At 40.2% G+C, this 17,436-nt stretch overlaps 1 protein-coding gene across 1 annotated transcript in view; it reads left to right on the top strand.

Annotated features, from left to right (window-relative positions):
- The first annotated feature begins 1,385 nt into the window (after positions 1-1,385).
- F10 (coagulation factor X) overlaps positions 1,386-17,436 on the top strand; it is a 30,478-nt gene continuing 14,427 nt past the window's right edge. Inside the window, exons 1-2 of the mRNA XM_070751143.1 lie at positions 1,386-2,413; positions 8,609-8,769. Coding sequence (XP_070607244.1) covers positions 2,203-2,413; positions 8,609-8,769 — 372 coding nt within the window. The 5' untranslated portion in view covers positions 1,386-2,202. The remainder of the gene's footprint in view (positions 2,414-8,608; positions 8,770-17,436) is intronic.

The raw sequence follows: 17,436 nt of genomic DNA, 5'->3' as shown, positions 1-17,436 counted from the left end.
GTAATTGGTATAGACCCGATATATCTTACAGCATAAATCAATTGGATGGATATAAAGCTGAACCAAATGAACGGCAGGTAAGCGAATGCTTACGGTATATATTTAAAGCACACAATACATTATTCTTTATATTTAGAACCGAGAAATGAACTAGTGTTAACTGCATATGCTGATTTACCAAGGAGGTGCCACCGGTAAAACATTTTGTAAATGTTTTCTTTGTATGTTGTTGACAGGGTTAATTTGTAGTTGACGGCCCAAATTTTAACCCATTCTAATAGGTTTATGGTGTAACCGAAATTTTGGGCCCACACAATCATAGTACCTTTTATTCCTCCTCTGACATTTCATATTGCAGTAAATAATTATATAGTTTGAAATTAGTTTATTGTCAATACCCAAAAGGATTTTATCTAAACTGTTTACTTTTGTCCTTGGTATATTTAGATTTAATCTGCAAGTAATGCAGCCAATCTACATTAATTCATTTTTCTTGTAGGTTTGGTATTGAGATAAATTGATTATGTTCATCTAGTAGTTGATCGTATGTTAATATTTTATTTATGTCCAATGCATTTGGATAAATTACTGATTCTGTGGGAGATAACCATTTAGGGATTTGTATGTAATGTTGTTTCCTTATTATAGACCACAAATCTATTAAATCTTTCCTTATATAGTGATGTCTAAAATAGATGTGTATTTTATTCCCCACCCCCAAATAGAAAAGAGTGCCATCCAGATTGTAAATTAAAACCTTCAAGTATAAGTATTCTTCTTTTTCTGAGCATGTTAGTGAGGCAGCTAAATGGTAAAATTCCCATTTTGGGAGGTCCAATTCTCTTCTCGTCCTGGGAACCTGCATGTGTTTGAGTTTGAGAAGCATTTTAAAATTTCAGTTGACCTTATGCGAGCTGGACAGGAACAGTCAAAGGGCTGGATGTGGTTCAGAGCCATAAAATGCCTGGGTCTAGAGCAGTGATGGGCTACCAAAATTTTTACTACCACACTGTGGGCGTGGCTTATGCATTCTGTTTCAACATCTTTCTGTGCAAATTTTGCTACAGGAACTGCATTCCAGACAATTCCCATAGAAGCCCATCAGTGGTCTAGAGCTAATCCTAAATATTCACTGCTCAAAAAAAAATTTAGGGAACACTTAAAAAACAGAATATAACTTCAAGTAAATCAAATTTCTGTGAAATCAAACTGTCCACTTAGGAAGCAACGCTGATGTCAATTTCACATGTTGTTGTACAAATGGAATAGTTGTACAAATGAAATATTCAATGAGAAAATTTCATTCATTCAGATCTAGGATGTGTCATTTGACTGTTCCCTTTTTTTTTTTGAGCAGTATACATAGATGAGTCTTTTCCACAGCCTGTTTTGATGTCCTTCTCTTAGCTCAGTTGCCATGAAAATTTCATGGGACTCCTTATTTGCAGAATTGCCCTTGTGGGTCCACAGAGTAGAAACTCTCACTCGTGTCTTCATATAATGTCCTTTTTATGATGCCCCAAGATGTGTTCTAATCACTGCAATCCTTTCCAAATAAGGCCCCCCAGGTTACATTTATTATTTTTTAAGAGTAACCTCACACTTACATATCAGATGGCCAAATGTCTTCAAGTTCTGCAGCTACCTAAGACTTTTAATTAAATATTGTTTTATTGCCCTATTGTTTTCTAATTCTCAATAACGTGTATTAAACTATTTCCCTTTTTACTGTACTGTAAAAAGTACCATAGTATTATTGTGAAGGCGGATCAAATATTGTAATAAAGATATTTTATTGGAAAAAAATATGCTCTACTTTCTGCTGCTTTTTTTAGACGTAAGAGAAAGAAAGAGAGGTGAAATTCAATTCTCTCCTCTGTTCCAATATTGCAGAAGTATACTTATTAAAAATAGTAGCATTAGCATTTGCTAGGACTTCCTTAGGAACAAGCTGCTTTGGATGTAAAGTGCGTAAAGATTTCTTTATGAAGAACTCAGAGAGGAGGCAGTGAAGTTCTTCCCCTAAGAATAATCTGCTTTCGACTTCTGGGGGAGCTTCCTTTAAGTGTCAATATTTGTGCTTAACAGTGAAGGGCAGCTCTCATTTGAGGTATCCATCCCACTCCATACTATTAATCTTGTACTGACTCAAATGACCTTACTTGGCAAAGGTCCGCATTTTGAATTAGTCAGCAGACAACAATGAAGAAGAATCCATATCTAAAAAACAAACAGGCTTTGGAGGACATGATAAGGAAGAACAACAGGAAGCCTGCTTGCTTGAACCTTGTTCATAGCCAGCCCTCAAAGAGAACAAAGTGCTCTTTCCCACCGATAGGCACCATGGCTCCTCGGCTACTCCTCTGTCTGATCCTCACTTTTCTATGGAGTCTCCCAGAGGCTGAAAGTAATGGTAAGAAGCTCCTCACTGTCTTGCTTTCTCTCATTATTATTTCTCTCGTATGTGAACTGCATTTAATAATAATAATAATTTATTAGATTTGTGTGCTGCCCCTCTCCGAGGACCTCCCAGTCTTTCCCTCCCTTTCCTCCATCTTAGTTTAAATCCCACATCAGTTTAGCTTCTCTATGAAACTGATGAACCTTTTGAAAGCTTATGCCTTTTAATATGACGTGTTAGCCTGAAAAGCTGCTACCAGTTTTTGCTACTCAGTTTTCAGAGTTTTTGCAGCGTAAGACTCTCTCCCAACAATTTTTCTGTTTCGGTAATTGGCTTAATTTCTTTTGAAGAAGTACTAATCCTTTTTTCCTGCAGCTACAATCAAGAATCAGGTTAGAGGAAGTCTTTGTGCTGAAAGGCTCAAATCTTTGCTGTCTTGTGTGCATGAGTTGTGTAATTTCGCTTCCTATTTAAGCATGAAAACAGAAAGCATTGCAATCTATTCTATTACTGAGAGTGCAGAAATATCTCCTGTTCCAGATGTGGGGAGGCAGGAGATGAATGGAGAAGGCTGAGGTTAGGCGTCTTCGTATTGCAATTTTGTCCACTCAGAAGGGTTAGGAAATCATATGTTCCCCCAATCACTGTTTGTGAGGGTTGCCACCATCAACAGGTAACTGAGCCCCCCCCCCCAAAAAAAAAGAATTAAAAAGTGCACGGGGACAAATGATACCTTTGAAAAGTCGAGGAAAAGGTAAGATTGACCTCTGTGAAAAAGAAAAGTATCCCAAGTGCAGTGGAAAGAAAAATATTTCTTTACATTTCCCAAATTAGGGAGGACAGAGGACAACTGACAGGGAAAAACTTTGACCTATTTTCAATGCACTTCTAAACACTTTCCAAAGATTTTTTGTCAATAATGAAAGGTTAATCATTCCATACATTGAATGTACCAGAACCTCACTGAGGTTGGTAAGCAAACAGCTGGTTTCCTTTTAATGTCATTCTAAAGTCATTTCCCAAAAATGCATTTGGTTTGTCTGTGTGCTAACCTATAACTTGTAGGTAAACATCTTGTTAGCATGACAAGCATAAAACTTATCAGGAAAGACTTAATGAACTTAATCTGCATAGTCTGGAGCAGTGATTTTCAACCTTTTTTGAGCTGCGGCACATTTTTTACATATACAAAATAATGGGGCACCTTGATTGGGGGGGAGTGGGGGGGCTAAAAAGTTTGGACAAAAAAAATTCTCTCTCTCTCTCTTCCTCCCTTTTGCTCTATTTCTCTCCCTCTTTTTCTCTCTTCCTTCCTTCCTCTCTGTCTCTATCCCTCTTTCTCTCTTCCTTCCTTTCTCTCTTTTTTGCTCTCTTTCTATGTCTCCCTCCTTCCTTGCCTCTCTTTCTCTCTCTCTCTCTCTTGCTTTCTTTCTCTCTCTCTTGCTTTCTTTCTCTTTCTCTTGCTTTCTTTCTCTTTCTCTCTCTCTCTTGCTTTCTTTCTCTTTCTCTCTCTCTCTCTTGCTTTCTTTCTCTTTCTCTCTCTCTCTTGCTTTCTTTCTCTTTCTCTCTCTCCCTCTTTCTTTCTTTCTCTCTCTCTCTCTCACTTTCTTTCTCTTTCTTTCTCTCTCTCTCTTTTGCTTTCTTTCTCTTTCTTTCTCTCTCTCTTGCTTTCTTTCTCTTTCTCTCTCTCTCTTGCTTTCTTTCTCTTTCTTTCCCTCTCTCTCTCTTTCTTGCTGAGCTTCGCGGCACACCTGACCATGTCTCGCGGCACACTAGTGTGCCGCGGCACACTGGTTGAAAAACACTGGTCTGGAGGACAGAAGGGAAAGGGGGGACATGATCAAAACATTTAAATATGTTAAAGGGTTAAATAAAGTTCAGGAGAGAAGTGTTTTTAGTAGGAAAGTTGACACAAGAACAAGGGGACACAATCTGAGGTTAGTTGGGGGAAAGATGAGAAGTAACATGAGAAAATATTATTTTACTGAAAGAGTAGTAGATGCTGGCAACAAATTTCCAGCAGACGTGGTTGGCAAATCCACAGTAACTGAATTTAAACATGCCTGGGATAAACATAGATCCATCCTAAGATAAAATACAAGAAATAGTATAAGGGCAGACTAGATGGACCATGAGGTCTTTTTCTGACATCAATCTTCTATGTTTCTATGAATATACCCCAGGTTGATTTCATTGTCATAGGCCAGTGATGACAAAGCTTTTCAGTACTGAGTGCTCAAACCAGAATGTATGCACACCACAATACTGGAAAGTGTGCATGCTGCAGCCCCGGAAACTCAAGGTCCAGCTGGCCAGTGTACATATGTGTGCCAGCCACCTGGTCTTGGGGTTTCTGGTGCAAGCACACACAGCCAATTGGGCTTCACATGTGGCAGTGCCCCAGATTCCCAAAGATCAGCTGGTCTTCAGGTTACTGGGGCTCCAGCATGCGCAAAGATCAGCTGGCTGGCGGTGTGCATGTCCACCGAGAAGGCTCTGTGTGCCACCTCTGGCATGTGAACCATAGGTTTGCCATCACGGTCATATTCTATCGGCAACTGTTCTTAACATGGCATAGGACCAGACTATCTCCAAGATCGCCTTCTGCCGCACGAATCCCAGTGACTGGTGAGGTCCCACAGAGTTGGTCTCCTTAGGGTCCCGTCGACCAAACAATGTGTCGCGGAATAGACTCACTTAGGATCAGCCCGCGTGAACTGAAATGAGACTAACCACGGAGGCGATGGAAATAAGCTGCGAGGAGATCTTCTAAATGAAGTTATTTTTATTTAGAAGAGTATAAAAAAATAATAATGCCTGGAGCAGGCAAAAAGCATGTCTTCACATTGTAAAGACTTCTAAAGGAAGATGGTGTCTGCCTTCTCTTCCTGTACAGAAAAGGAAGTGAGGAAAGCAGGTATACATCATAGAAAGGGAGGAGCTACATTAACAAACAAGAGTTAACTATTTAACTACTGAATGTTTTTAGATGTCTTTGAAGGCTGTCAATACACAGTGTGACACAATGTCAGCTGGCGGGGACCTAGGGGAAGAGCCTTCTCTGTGGGGGGGGCGGCCCTCTGGAATCAGCTCCCCCCGGAGATTTGTACTGCCCCCACCTTCCTCGCCTTCCGAAAGTGTTTAAAAACTCATCTTTGTCATCAGGCCTGGGGTTCCTTAGATCTTCCCCCCTGACCACTGAATGTTTTAGTTTGATTGTTGATTGAGGCAGGCAGGATTCCCTTGAGTCCCACTTATTGGGGGTCAAGGGAAAGGGAGGGTCTTGCCTTGTCTTTCTGCTCAAGATTCCCATGGATAACTGGTGGGCCACTGTATGACACAGAATGCTGGACTCGATGGGCTTTGGCCTGATTCAGCATGGCTCTTCTTATGTTCTTATGTGCTTATTGTTGAATGAATGGTATTGATAGTTTTTTAATTGGATTTTAAAGATTGTTTTTAATGTATTATTAATTGGATTGTTATTACTGTTTCTTGTTTTTCTGTACATGCTGTGAGCCACCCCGAGAACTCGGAGAGGGGCGGCATACAAATCCAATTAAATCTTAAATCTTAACAGGACTCTCCTGCATTTTCAACAGCAGCTGCAGACATAAAAAGCAATGAGAAATGAAAACTGATTCTAATTGGAATCAATGCAACGTGTATAGGAATCATAAGCAGTTCTGGACCCTCCCTCCAAATTTTCTGATGCCACCATTTGGGTTCTTTTATCCTCTGCGCATTATTATTATTATTATTATTATTATTATTATTATTATTATTATTATTATTATTATTATTATTACTATTTATTGGATTTGTGTGCCGCCCCTCTCCGCAGACTCGGGGCGGCTAACAACAATGATTAAAAAACAGCATGTAACAATCCAATTAATAAAATAACTAAAAATCCTTATAGTAAAACAAAACATACACACAAACTCTGTACATGCGCAAAAGGTAAGAGAACCCAAATGGCGGCATCCGGCAGGTAGGTGAAGCCTCGCACTACCGGCTTTCTGACGACTGGCAAGCATGCCCAAACTGGGAGCATTTGACTCCTGGCCGGGATCATTTTTATCAAAGGCGGCAAAAAGGTCAAGAAAGGTCAAGAAAGATCAGAGTGAGAGACCTTTAGATCTGATACTATGGAAACAACTTGCAAGAGTTGGGCTGTAGCAGGTCAAGAGTATATACAAAAAGAGGCAGCTGAGAATATTCCACCAATTCAGAATACATGTACATAATGGGCCAAATTTAGGAAAATAAATTTTCAGGGAGTTACAGTAGCAGTTTTTAGAACTGTAGAAATAAAAAGTCTGCTTGAAATTATTTACTTTCTGTAGGAAATTAAAGAAATGGCTGGTGTGATACAAAATTGGCTTATTTCAGACATGAAATTCAGGACTCAGAAAAACATTCATGTAAGAATTAAATAAAGAATCAGGCGACACTGGAAGTGAATAAGTAATATGGACAATGGATGACTTGGGGGTAAAGAATCATAGATTGCCAGTAACTTTTTCTTTAATCCAGAATGACTTCAAGTAGCCTCTAAGAACCAATGGGGTCAACTTCAATGGGGGGAAAATTAACTTTAGTTAAAGTGATTGTACCGAGGTTTGGTATCTATAGAATTCAAGCCCATCTCTATATATTAAATATTAACAAGATGGATGGGAAACTGAGAAAAGGATTATTGTGAAGTTTCGGTATCCCTGAAAAATAAACCAAGGCAGCAAGGAAAGAGTGAGGCGGTGACAGCTAGAATGTTGCAGTGTTATCAGCATTAAAAAGAGACTAAGAAGATTGACTGAAGGTTGATTGCTATAGATTAGCTAGTACAAATGTAATTAACAGATGGAATAATTAAGGGTTGACAATTCATTCTCACTGGTGATAGGAGCATGTAAAAAAAATAAATATAAAATATAAATAAGGCAATATAGGGTGGGTTTTTTAAAAAAAAGTTTATTAAATGACACAGGTTATAAAAGAAGTCAAAATGGAGGGTCTCCAATGAAGAAAACAATGAATTCTGCTGCGAAACAAGCATGGGTGGTAGAAGACTGGTTTTGGAAAGAAAGAATAGCTTTCTGTGGGAGGGAAGCAAGGGATACTATAAACCCAGGCTCCAAGTTTACTTCTGAAGGAGCTCTAGAAAGCTTAGAACTACGGCGCCTAAAACACGATTTAAGTATTGCCCATAAGATCATATGCTGCAACGTCCTACCGGTCAATGACTACTTCAGCTTCAACCGCAACAACACAAGAGCACGCAACAGATTCAAACTTAATATTAATCGCTCCAAATTTGATTGTAAAAAATATGACTTTAACAATCGAGTTGTCGAAGCGTGGAACCCATTACCGGACTCCATAGTGTCAACCCCTAACCCCCAACATTTCTTCCTTAGACTATCCACGATTGACCTCTCCAGGTTCCTAAGAGGTCAGTAAGGGGCGTACATAAATGCACTAGTGTGCCTTTCGTCCCCTGTCCAATTGTCTTTCCTTTACCTCATACATCATATATATTTTCTTCCTTTCATATATCTTCTCCTCTATTTTTACATATTATCTTTATATATATTACTTCATGTCTATTCTCTTCCATATGTATTGTGCATTGGACAAATGAATAAATTAAAAAATAAATAAATAAATAAATTACATGGGATATGTACAGTAGCCAAAATGAGCATTTTGGGCTGTAAAGCTCAGCTCTCTGACATCTGCAAGTTCTCCAAATATACATTGGGGCCTCTCATAATTCCATATGGTGGAATTCAGTGGTTGAAAAGGTTTATGTTATCATAGTAAAGTAAGTATGAAGTGTGTTACTCTGTTTGTCTTTAGGAGACTATTTCTGTTTAGTTTGCCTGATAAAACTTTGTTCTTGATCCTGATTAATAATATTAATATTATTAATCTGGATCAATATTAGTATTGATCCTGATTAATAATGATTAATATTAAATAACGAGTCTAATAACTCATTATTTCTCTCATGCAGATTTCACCTATTCACACTTTCTCACTTAAAAAGCTTGTGAAATCCTTCCCGTATCAGAAATAAGGATTTTTAAAACTCAGGACCATCATTTCTCATAGCATTATCCCAAAATATTATTTTTTGGCTTGAGGGACGGGCGGAGCAGGATAAATAGTTCATGTCCGTATTATTTTTGTTTTCTCCTTCAGTATTCTTAAAAAGCAAAGTGGCAAACAGATTTTTGCAAAGAACGAAACGAGCTAATTCAGTGTTTGAGGAATTTAAAGCGGGAAACATTGAAAGGGAATGCATTGAAGAGAGATGCTCAAAAGAAGAAGCCAGGGAGGCATTTGAAGATCAAGAGAAAACAGTAAGTGTGTATCTTTGACTGCTCACTCTATCTACTCTTTTGGTCCATGTGTGTTTCTATGCATCTTATTTTTGTGAGGTCTTTAGAATCAAAATCAGATGATATGGAATGGAATATTTTACCAGATCATTCTTTCTGTGGGGTTTTTTTTTCTGTTGCTTTTGGCTGATCCATCCTCTTGACTGTATATCTCTTTTTTCCATCCTGCTAAAAAAAATTGGAATTTGGAGGCACTTTAATCCCACACTCTGAGCGCCGAACAAATCTGTGTGTCCAAATTTTAGAGGAGGAAAACAAGGAAAAATGTATTCTGAACCAAATGGTGTAGTAATATATTATTTAACAAAATACCAGTGTAGCAGAATACTTTTTACAACCATGTACACTATTTACAAACTTCAAATATGACAGCTTTAAAACTAGTGGATTTCAACTCCCAGAATTTCTCCTCCAGTCTTGCTAGATGGGGTAATTAGAAGGGAGAAACGCCACCGTTTTTGCAAAAAATGGCCCATTTTTCACCATTTTTTTGCAAAGGCAGGGTATGTAGAGTGTTTGGGAAGCCTGCAGAGCACTCCTAAGGGGTGGGGTTTTTCCCCATCCCCTAGGAGCACTCTCCAGACTTCCCAAACCAACTGTGCACCCCATTTTTGTGGAACATGGGCCCCATTTTTGCAAAAATGGGACACAGAGACAGTGATTCGGGAGGCCAAAAATGGCTGTATTTGGTGTATAAAACACACCGACATTTTCACCCTCTTTTTATTGTTTGTTTGTTTGTTTGTCAAAAATGTACAAGATAACAGGTATAAACTTAAACAAAAGCAAAGTAGGTATAGGTAAATTTGGACAGTATTAGGACAGTAGGACAGGGACGGTAGGCATGATGGTGTGCTTATGTACGCCCCTTACAGACCTCTTAGGAATGGGGTGAGGTCAACAGTAGACAGTCTAAGGTTAAAGTTTTGAGGGTTTGGGTAAGAAACCACAGAGTCAGGTAGTGCATTCCAGGCATTGATTACTCTGTTGCTGAAGTTGTATTTTCTGCAGTCAAGTTTTGAGTGGTTTACATTGAATTTGAATCTTTTGTGTGCTCCTCTGTTGTTGTGGTTGAAGGTGAAGTATCATTGATAGGTAGAACATTGTGGCAGATGATTTCATGAACTACATTTAGATCAGACCGAATGCGACTTAGCTCTAAGTTTTCTAAGCCCAAAATTTGAAGTCTGGTGAAATAAGGAATTCTGTGTGAGCCACCCCGAGTCTTTGTAGAGGGACGGCATACAAATCTAATAAATTATTATTATTATTATTATTATTATTATTATTATTATTATTATTATTTGTTGTTGTTGTTGTTATTATTGTTGTTGTTGTCGTTATTCACTATTCACTATTCTTGTGAAATATTTCTGGACTCCCTCAATTGTATTAATGTCCGATATGCAGTGCAGATTCCAGACAGGTGAACTGTATTTGGGGATAGGTCTGGCAAATGTTTTGTGTGCTCTGGTTAGCAGTGTAATATTGCCAGAGAAGAAGCTAAGCAAGAGTAGGTTAACAACTCTTAGTGCCTTTTTGGAAATGTTACAATGGGCTCTGGCACTTAGGTCATTAGATACGAGTACTCCAAGGTCCTTAATAGAGTGAGGGTGATCCACAAGATCATGGCATCTAAGTTTACATTTTGTATTCGGATTCTTTTTGTCAATGTGTAAGACAGAGAATTTGTTGGTTGAGATTTGAAGTGGCCAGTTATCTGACCATTGAGATACATAGTCAAGGTCTTTTTGAAGGGTAGAAGTATTGTCGGTGGTGTTGAATAGTTTAACATTGTCAGCAAAGAGAATGCTTTATGATCACAAAGGTTGTTTATGTAAAGAATGAATAGTGTTGATGCTAGGATGCTGACTTGAGGGACAGGTTCAGGATTTTTTAGTGCACTCCATGTTTTAACCATTTGTTGCCTGTTAGACAAGAACACAGTTATCCAATCATGAAGGGGACCAGAGATCCCATAAGATTTTAGTTTCTAAAGTAGTTTGTCATGTACTACTGAATCAAAGGTTTTACAAAAGTCTGTTTAAATTGCATCTATTGATTTACCTTGATTGAGTTGTGAAGTCCATATGTTTTTGCAGTGTAGGAGTCACAGATTATAGGATAACTTTTTTCTGAAAACAAATTGTTTGTTAGAGAGTAGGTTGTTAGTTTCTACATAATGGATTGATTTATGATTGGTTCCATGACTTTGCAGGTGATGTAACATAAAGAGATTGGTCTGTAATTTTCAACATTACTTGGCTCTTCTTTTTTGAAGATAGGGATGACTGTGGCTATTGACCATAAGTTGGATAAAAAGCTAGTCCTGAAGGATTTTTCAAAAATTATGCTAAGAGGTTCAGCAGTGGTTGTGGAGAGCTTTTTAAAGAAATATGCACATAGACTGTCAGGTCCAGCGGATAGGGGTGGTTTTAGGTTGCATAATAATTTTCTAACATTATTTTCTGTAATATCAATTTGTGTTAGATCATTGCTATTGTTTAACATGTGACTAGGAAATACTGGGCAAGAGCCATTGCTCTTTACAAAGACGGAGCCAAAGAATGTGTTAAAGAGGTTGGCTTTAACAGCTTCATCATTATATTCTTTACCATTTGGTCCTTTGAGTGGTGGGATGAATCTTGAGTCTTTGAGTTTGTTGTTTACAAAATTGTAGAAGGTGCATGTGGATTTTGAGCACAAAGTTTTTTTCTTGATTGATGTGATAGTTGGTACATTCAATCTTTAATTGGTGGCATAGATTTTTGTAATGGCTTTTAAAGTTAGCAACTTAGCCAGGTTTGTTCTTCCACCAAAGGGATCTCTTCTTTAGATTGGAACTTCCTTATTTTTATGGGTAATTTGTTCTTCTTAGTTTTGGTGATAATTAGTGGTACATATAATTTAATGACTCTTTGCATTTCAAGCAAAGATATATTGCATTAGTCTTCAGCAGTATTACAGTCAGAGAATAATATTTGCCAATCAAGAGATGAGAGGTCAGCATCTATGATATCATAGTTGGCTTTTTTAAAGTTGTAATTGGTTATACTTTAATTGTGGTGATTTTTGTAAGGACATATATTAAGACAAATGTCAATCATGCTATGGTTACTGCTGGAAAAGGGCTCTATTATTTGTAGTCCATAAATTGAGTGTAAACTGTTGCAGAAGATGAGATCAAGACAATTGCTGAGTCTAGTATTGTTTATTACTAGCTGTTCAAGCCCTACATTAGTAATACCATTGTAAAGAGATGAGTGTATGGGTTCAGTTAATATGAGATAGATTGTGGTCGCCAAGAAAAATAAGAGGGCGTGAGTAGGAAGCTGCCCACGTTAGTAGTGCAGTTAGCTTGTTTGTGTGTGAGGTGTTGTAAACAGGGGCTCTGTAACATACTAGCAAGTGAAGTATTGTATTTAAGGGATGTTATTAATTTTTCTAGAATTTAACTTTTTAACTAATTTATGGGGGGGTTAATGATGGATGATTGGAGTGGGTGGTGTAATTTTTATGATATGAATGAGTGGGTTGGGTGGGATGGTATGTATGGGAATAATGGAGATAGTATGAATGTAGAATTTAGCCTACCTGGCGGTAGAGAGACAGGAGGGATGGGGATATCTATCTCTGGGGTGACAGAGGGCCAGAATATTCCGGTCATGCTGGGGAGAGGTAGATATGGTGGGAGTTACAAGGCGAGCCATTCTGGAGGAAAAAGAGATCACTGCCTAAAAGCGATCCCTTGTTCCGGCCTCGTGAGCTCAATCCGGGATCCTGGTGACGAGTGCAATCCGGGCCCTGGGCTCAAGCTGCTGCTGCTCAATGACAGATCAGTTGTAAACAAAGCTCTCCTCATCCGGGATTTGATCCTGGATGAGGGGGCCGATCTGGCACGTGTGACTGAAACCTGGCTGGGCCCAGAGGGAGGAGTTCCTCTCTCAGAAATATGCCCAGCCGGGTTTCAGATATGGCATCAGCTTCAACCCCAGGGAAGGGGGGGAGGAGTGGCTATTGTAGCCAAGGAGAACCTTCACCTGCATAGACTCTTTGCTCCTGAGATTGCGGGTTGTGAGTCACTCCTTGTGAAGTTGGACTTAGGGGTTCAGGTGGGCTTGTTACTCACGTACCTGCCTCCCAGCTGCATGTCAACAGCCCTGCCTGTGCTGCTCTAGGGGGTGGCCGGGTTGGCAGTGGAGTTCCCTGGACTCATTGTCCTGGGGGACTTCAATGTGCCGTCACGTGGCGGTTCCTCTGGATTAGCATAGGAGTTCATGGCCACCATGACAGCCATGGACCTGACTCAAGTAGTTTAGGGTCCAACTCACGAGGGTGGACACCCCTCCGACATGGTATTCCTCTCAGAGCAATTGAGCAATGGTCTGAGACTAAGGGGCTTAGAAGCATTGCCTTTGTCATGGTCAGACCATTTTCTACTGCGGCATGATTTCCTGGCTCCAATCCTCCCCCGCAGGGAGGCAGAACCAATTAGGAGGTTCCGCCCCAGATGCCTGATGGACCCTGAGGGCTTTCAGAAGGCGCTTGGGGTTTTACCAGATTCACTCGTTCACAGCTCGGCAGAGTCTCTTGCTGAGGCCTGGAACAAGGCTGCAGTGGAGACTCTTGACCGAATTGCGCCACTGTGACCTCTCTGTGGCACTAGACCCCGTAGAGGTCCATGGTTCAACGAGGAGCTCCAGGAGTTGAAACGCCAGAAGAGATGTCTAGAGAAGCGATGGAGGAAGAGTAAGTCCGAATCCGATCGAACACTTGTAAGAGCTTTTATTAAGACCTACAAAGTGGCGCTCAAGGTAGCAAGATGCACGTACCATGCCGCCTTGATTGCATCAGCGGAATCCCACCCGGCTGCTCTGTTTAGGGTGATTCACTCCCTTCTAAATCAGGGGGTAGTTGGGGACCCCTTGCAGGGTAGTGCCGAGGAATTTAACTCATTTTTCGCTGATAAAGTCGCTGGGATCTGGGCGGACCTCGACTCCAATTGTATAGCAGTATCGGCTGACAATGATTCAGTCGAGGTGACTGGGGCTAAACGTCTTTGTCCATCTATCTGGGAGGAGTTTGACTTGGTGACACCTGATGAAGTGGACAAGGCCATTGAAGCTGTGAGTTCCGCCACCTGTTTGCTGGATCCGTGTCCCTCTTGGTTGGTTTCGGCCAGCCGAGAGGTGACACGGAGCTGGGTCTAAGAGATTGTCAACACCTCCTTGGGGAGGGGTCCTTTCCAGCCCTTTATAAGGAGCACTTGTGCACCCCCTTCTCAAGAAGCCTTCCCTGGACCCAGTCATGATTAATAACTACCGTCCAGTCTCCAACCTTCCCTTTATGGGGAAGATTGTTGAGAAGGTGGTGTTGGATCAGAGGGTCCTTACCTTTGCAAGGTGCCCAGCCCGCTAGGACTGAGCCAGGACCTTCCGGAGGTGATGGCTATTAAATCACAAAAAAGCATGTTCGAATGAACTAAAGTTTTATTAGAAAAAGTAGAAAAATAAATTTTGTCTCAGGAGACATAAAATGAACACCTACATTGCTAGAGAATGTAAAACAAAGATGTCCGCTAATAGCTTCTCTTCCTTGGAGAAGGAGGATGTGAGCAAAGCAGTTACATCATAAAGGAGGAGCTACCTTAATAAACAGAGTTAACTATCTAACTACTGAATGTTTCTTAATGTCTTTGGAGGCTGTCAACCCACAGCGTGACACCCCTTCTTTGTCAGTCATCAGAGACATAAGGGACATCAGGACATCAAGACATCAATTCACTTAAGGCACATTTTGTTGGAAAGGTATTCATGTTGATCAGCTGGCAACGGCTTATTCAGCAAGTCAGCGATCTGTTCAGCAGTAGGGACATGCTGAAGTTTTACGAATCCTTCTTTCACCTTCTCTCTGGTATTTTGATACCGAATGTCAATGTGCCGTGAACGAGCTCCAACAAATTCAGCTTCAGCAATATATGTGACTGAAATATTATCCTCCATAATAACAATTGGTTTCTTTGGACTTTCCCAAATACTATTAATGAGAGGAAAAAGAGAGGTTAACGCATTACAGCAATCAGAAACACATGCATATTCAGACTCAGTTGAAGAGCAAGAAACAAACTTCTGTTGCCTGACTTTCCAAAAGAAAGGACAACCATTTAAAAACAGTATATAACCAGAAGTACTTCTTCGTGTTTCTGTGTCACTTGCCCAATCAGCATCTGCATAACAAATCACTTCAGGGTACTCAACATGTTTCGGCTCAAGGAACAGCTTCTTGTCCTTAGTAAGCTTCATGTATCTCAACAGTCTCTTTATGCAAGACCAGTGGAACATGGTTGCGTTGCCAACGTATCTGGACAATAGATTCACACTCAGTGAAATGTCAGGTCTTGTCCAACTGCTGATGTACAGTAGCGATCCAATCACTGACCAGTACAGCGTTTTGTTCTTGAAATCAGGATACACTTCTCGGGTTAACCTGTAAAAATCAGTCTGCATAGGAGAACGACAAGTATGCGCATCAGACATGTTACAATTTTGCAAAAGCTGGTCAACCTTACTTTCTTGTGAAAGAGAGAACCCCTTCTCAGTTTTCTCAAACTGAACACCTAGATAATCATTAATATGCCCTAGGTTTTTTAAGGTGAAATGTTTCTTAAACCCTTAGCAAAAGCTTTACTCATGCTCTCATTTGGACCAATGTAAACAATATCATCAACATAAACAAGAACAATTTCATAAGTCTTACCTTGCCCTTTTGTAAACACGCATTCATCAGGGACGGACTTAATAAAGCCCATTGAATTTAGCTTTTGGGTTAAGAGCTTGTGCCACATAAGAGCACTTTGTTTGAGGCCGTATAAAGACTTACTCAGAGACCAGACCTCACCTTCTCGGTCCTGGAACCCGGGAGCACCCTTGACGTAGATCTCTTCATTTAGATCAGCGTTCAAATAGGCAGTCTCTACATCGAACTGAAAAACCTCTAAGTCCAAAGCAGTAGCAGTGATTAGGGCAATCTTGACACTCTCATTTTTGACTGTGGGTGAATATGTGTCAGTGTAGTCATCCGGATAAACTTGAGAGAATCCTTGAGCTACAAGTCTAGCTTTGTACAGATTTCCTTCATTAGGTTTCTGTTTGAGCTTATACACCCAGCGTGTGCCAATGACTTTCTTCTTCTTGGGAGGCTCCACCTGTTGGAACACCTTAAGTTTCTTTAAACAGTCCAGTTTGCGTTCCATAGCCTCATACCATTTTTCTTGTTCAGATTCAGGCAAAAGTTTGATCTGGTGAAAATGATCAGGTGGAAGTGTAAGATTATTACACATGAAAAGAAAAGGAGATTCAGATACTTGCTGTGTAAATCTCTTTGGAGGAGTTCCTTTAGCGGTTCTCTTTGAACGTCTTGGAACGCTGGTCCATCCTTCATCATCATCTCCGCCTTCAAGTTCATCGCCAGGGATTTCCTCTGCGACTGTCGAAGGCTGTTCATCGTCTGGAACATCAGGAACATCTGGCACAGGTGCCGGAGCATCAGGTATCGCCACACCTTCCTTAGGAAAATAAACTGAAGTATCATTACTATGTATACTGGACCAATTTGTGTCTTCCTCAAATTTGGCTGAATTAGAAATATAGACTCTGTGATGAGAGTCAGCAAGTTTGTGGTACTTGGAGACTTCATCAAAGCAGATGAATCTCATTCTTTCTGACACAGGACCTCCTTTCCTTCTTTGTTCAAGTGGAATGTTAACAGTGGCATAACAACCAAAAATGTAGATGTTTTGGACATCAGGCTTCTTAGCATGAAGCAAGTGATAAGGAGTGTCTTGTATGACGCTGCTCCATGTTCTGTTAACAATGTAATTAGCATACCTTACTGCTTCGCCCCAGTATGAAAAGTCCAATTCCGCATCCTCAAGGAGACAACGAAACATCGTCTGCAAGATCCCGTTCCTGCGTTCACAAATTCCATTATGGGCAGGAGTCACGGGTGCTGAGGTCTGCTGGCAGATTCCATTCCTGGCTATCCATCCTTGGAACTGTTGCGACATGAATTCGCCTCCACGATCACTTTGAATTCGCTTGATCCAGACGTCGTGTTGGGTGAGTATCTCTGCAGCAAAGTCTTTAAAGACCTCAAACGCCTCAGATTTTTGCTTTAATAGAAAAACATAGCCAAATTGTGAGTAACTGTCAAATACAGTTAAGAAATACTTACGTTTACCAACAGTAGGCCGAAATGGACCGACAACGTCGGTGTGGACCAATTCAAAAATGCGTGAAGACAATCAAAGAGCAACCTTAGGTATGGATGAATTTTTGGACTTGGCTGTGTTACAAACTTTACAGTCTAAATAAACTTGGCAAGTCCCATCAATTTTGAAACCATCAACATATTCAGACATCTTTGCTAAGACGGGGTAAGAAGCATGCCCCAAGCGACGATGCCATCTGTGAATGCACCTGGAATGAAAAGATTTATCTGTTAATACATGTTTAACATTTGTAACAGTATTAGGAACCTCAGGGGTTTCATTGGCTTTAGAAGCCTCTGAACTAGTAGTTGCACAAGGTTTGCTCTCTGGACCTGTGCTTTCGCCCATTGGAACGTTTA

This window comes from Erythrolamprus reginae, chromosome 4 (genome assembly GCF_031021105.1).
Source record: "Erythrolamprus reginae isolate rEryReg1 chromosome 4, rEryReg1.hap1, whole genome shotgun sequence".
Classification (NCBI taxonomy): Eukaryota; Metazoa; Chordata; class Lepidosauria; order Squamata; family Dipsadidae; genus Erythrolamprus; species Erythrolamprus reginae.
Note: the sequence above shows the minus strand (reverse complement) of the source record. Positions and strands in the feature narration are given on the sequence as shown.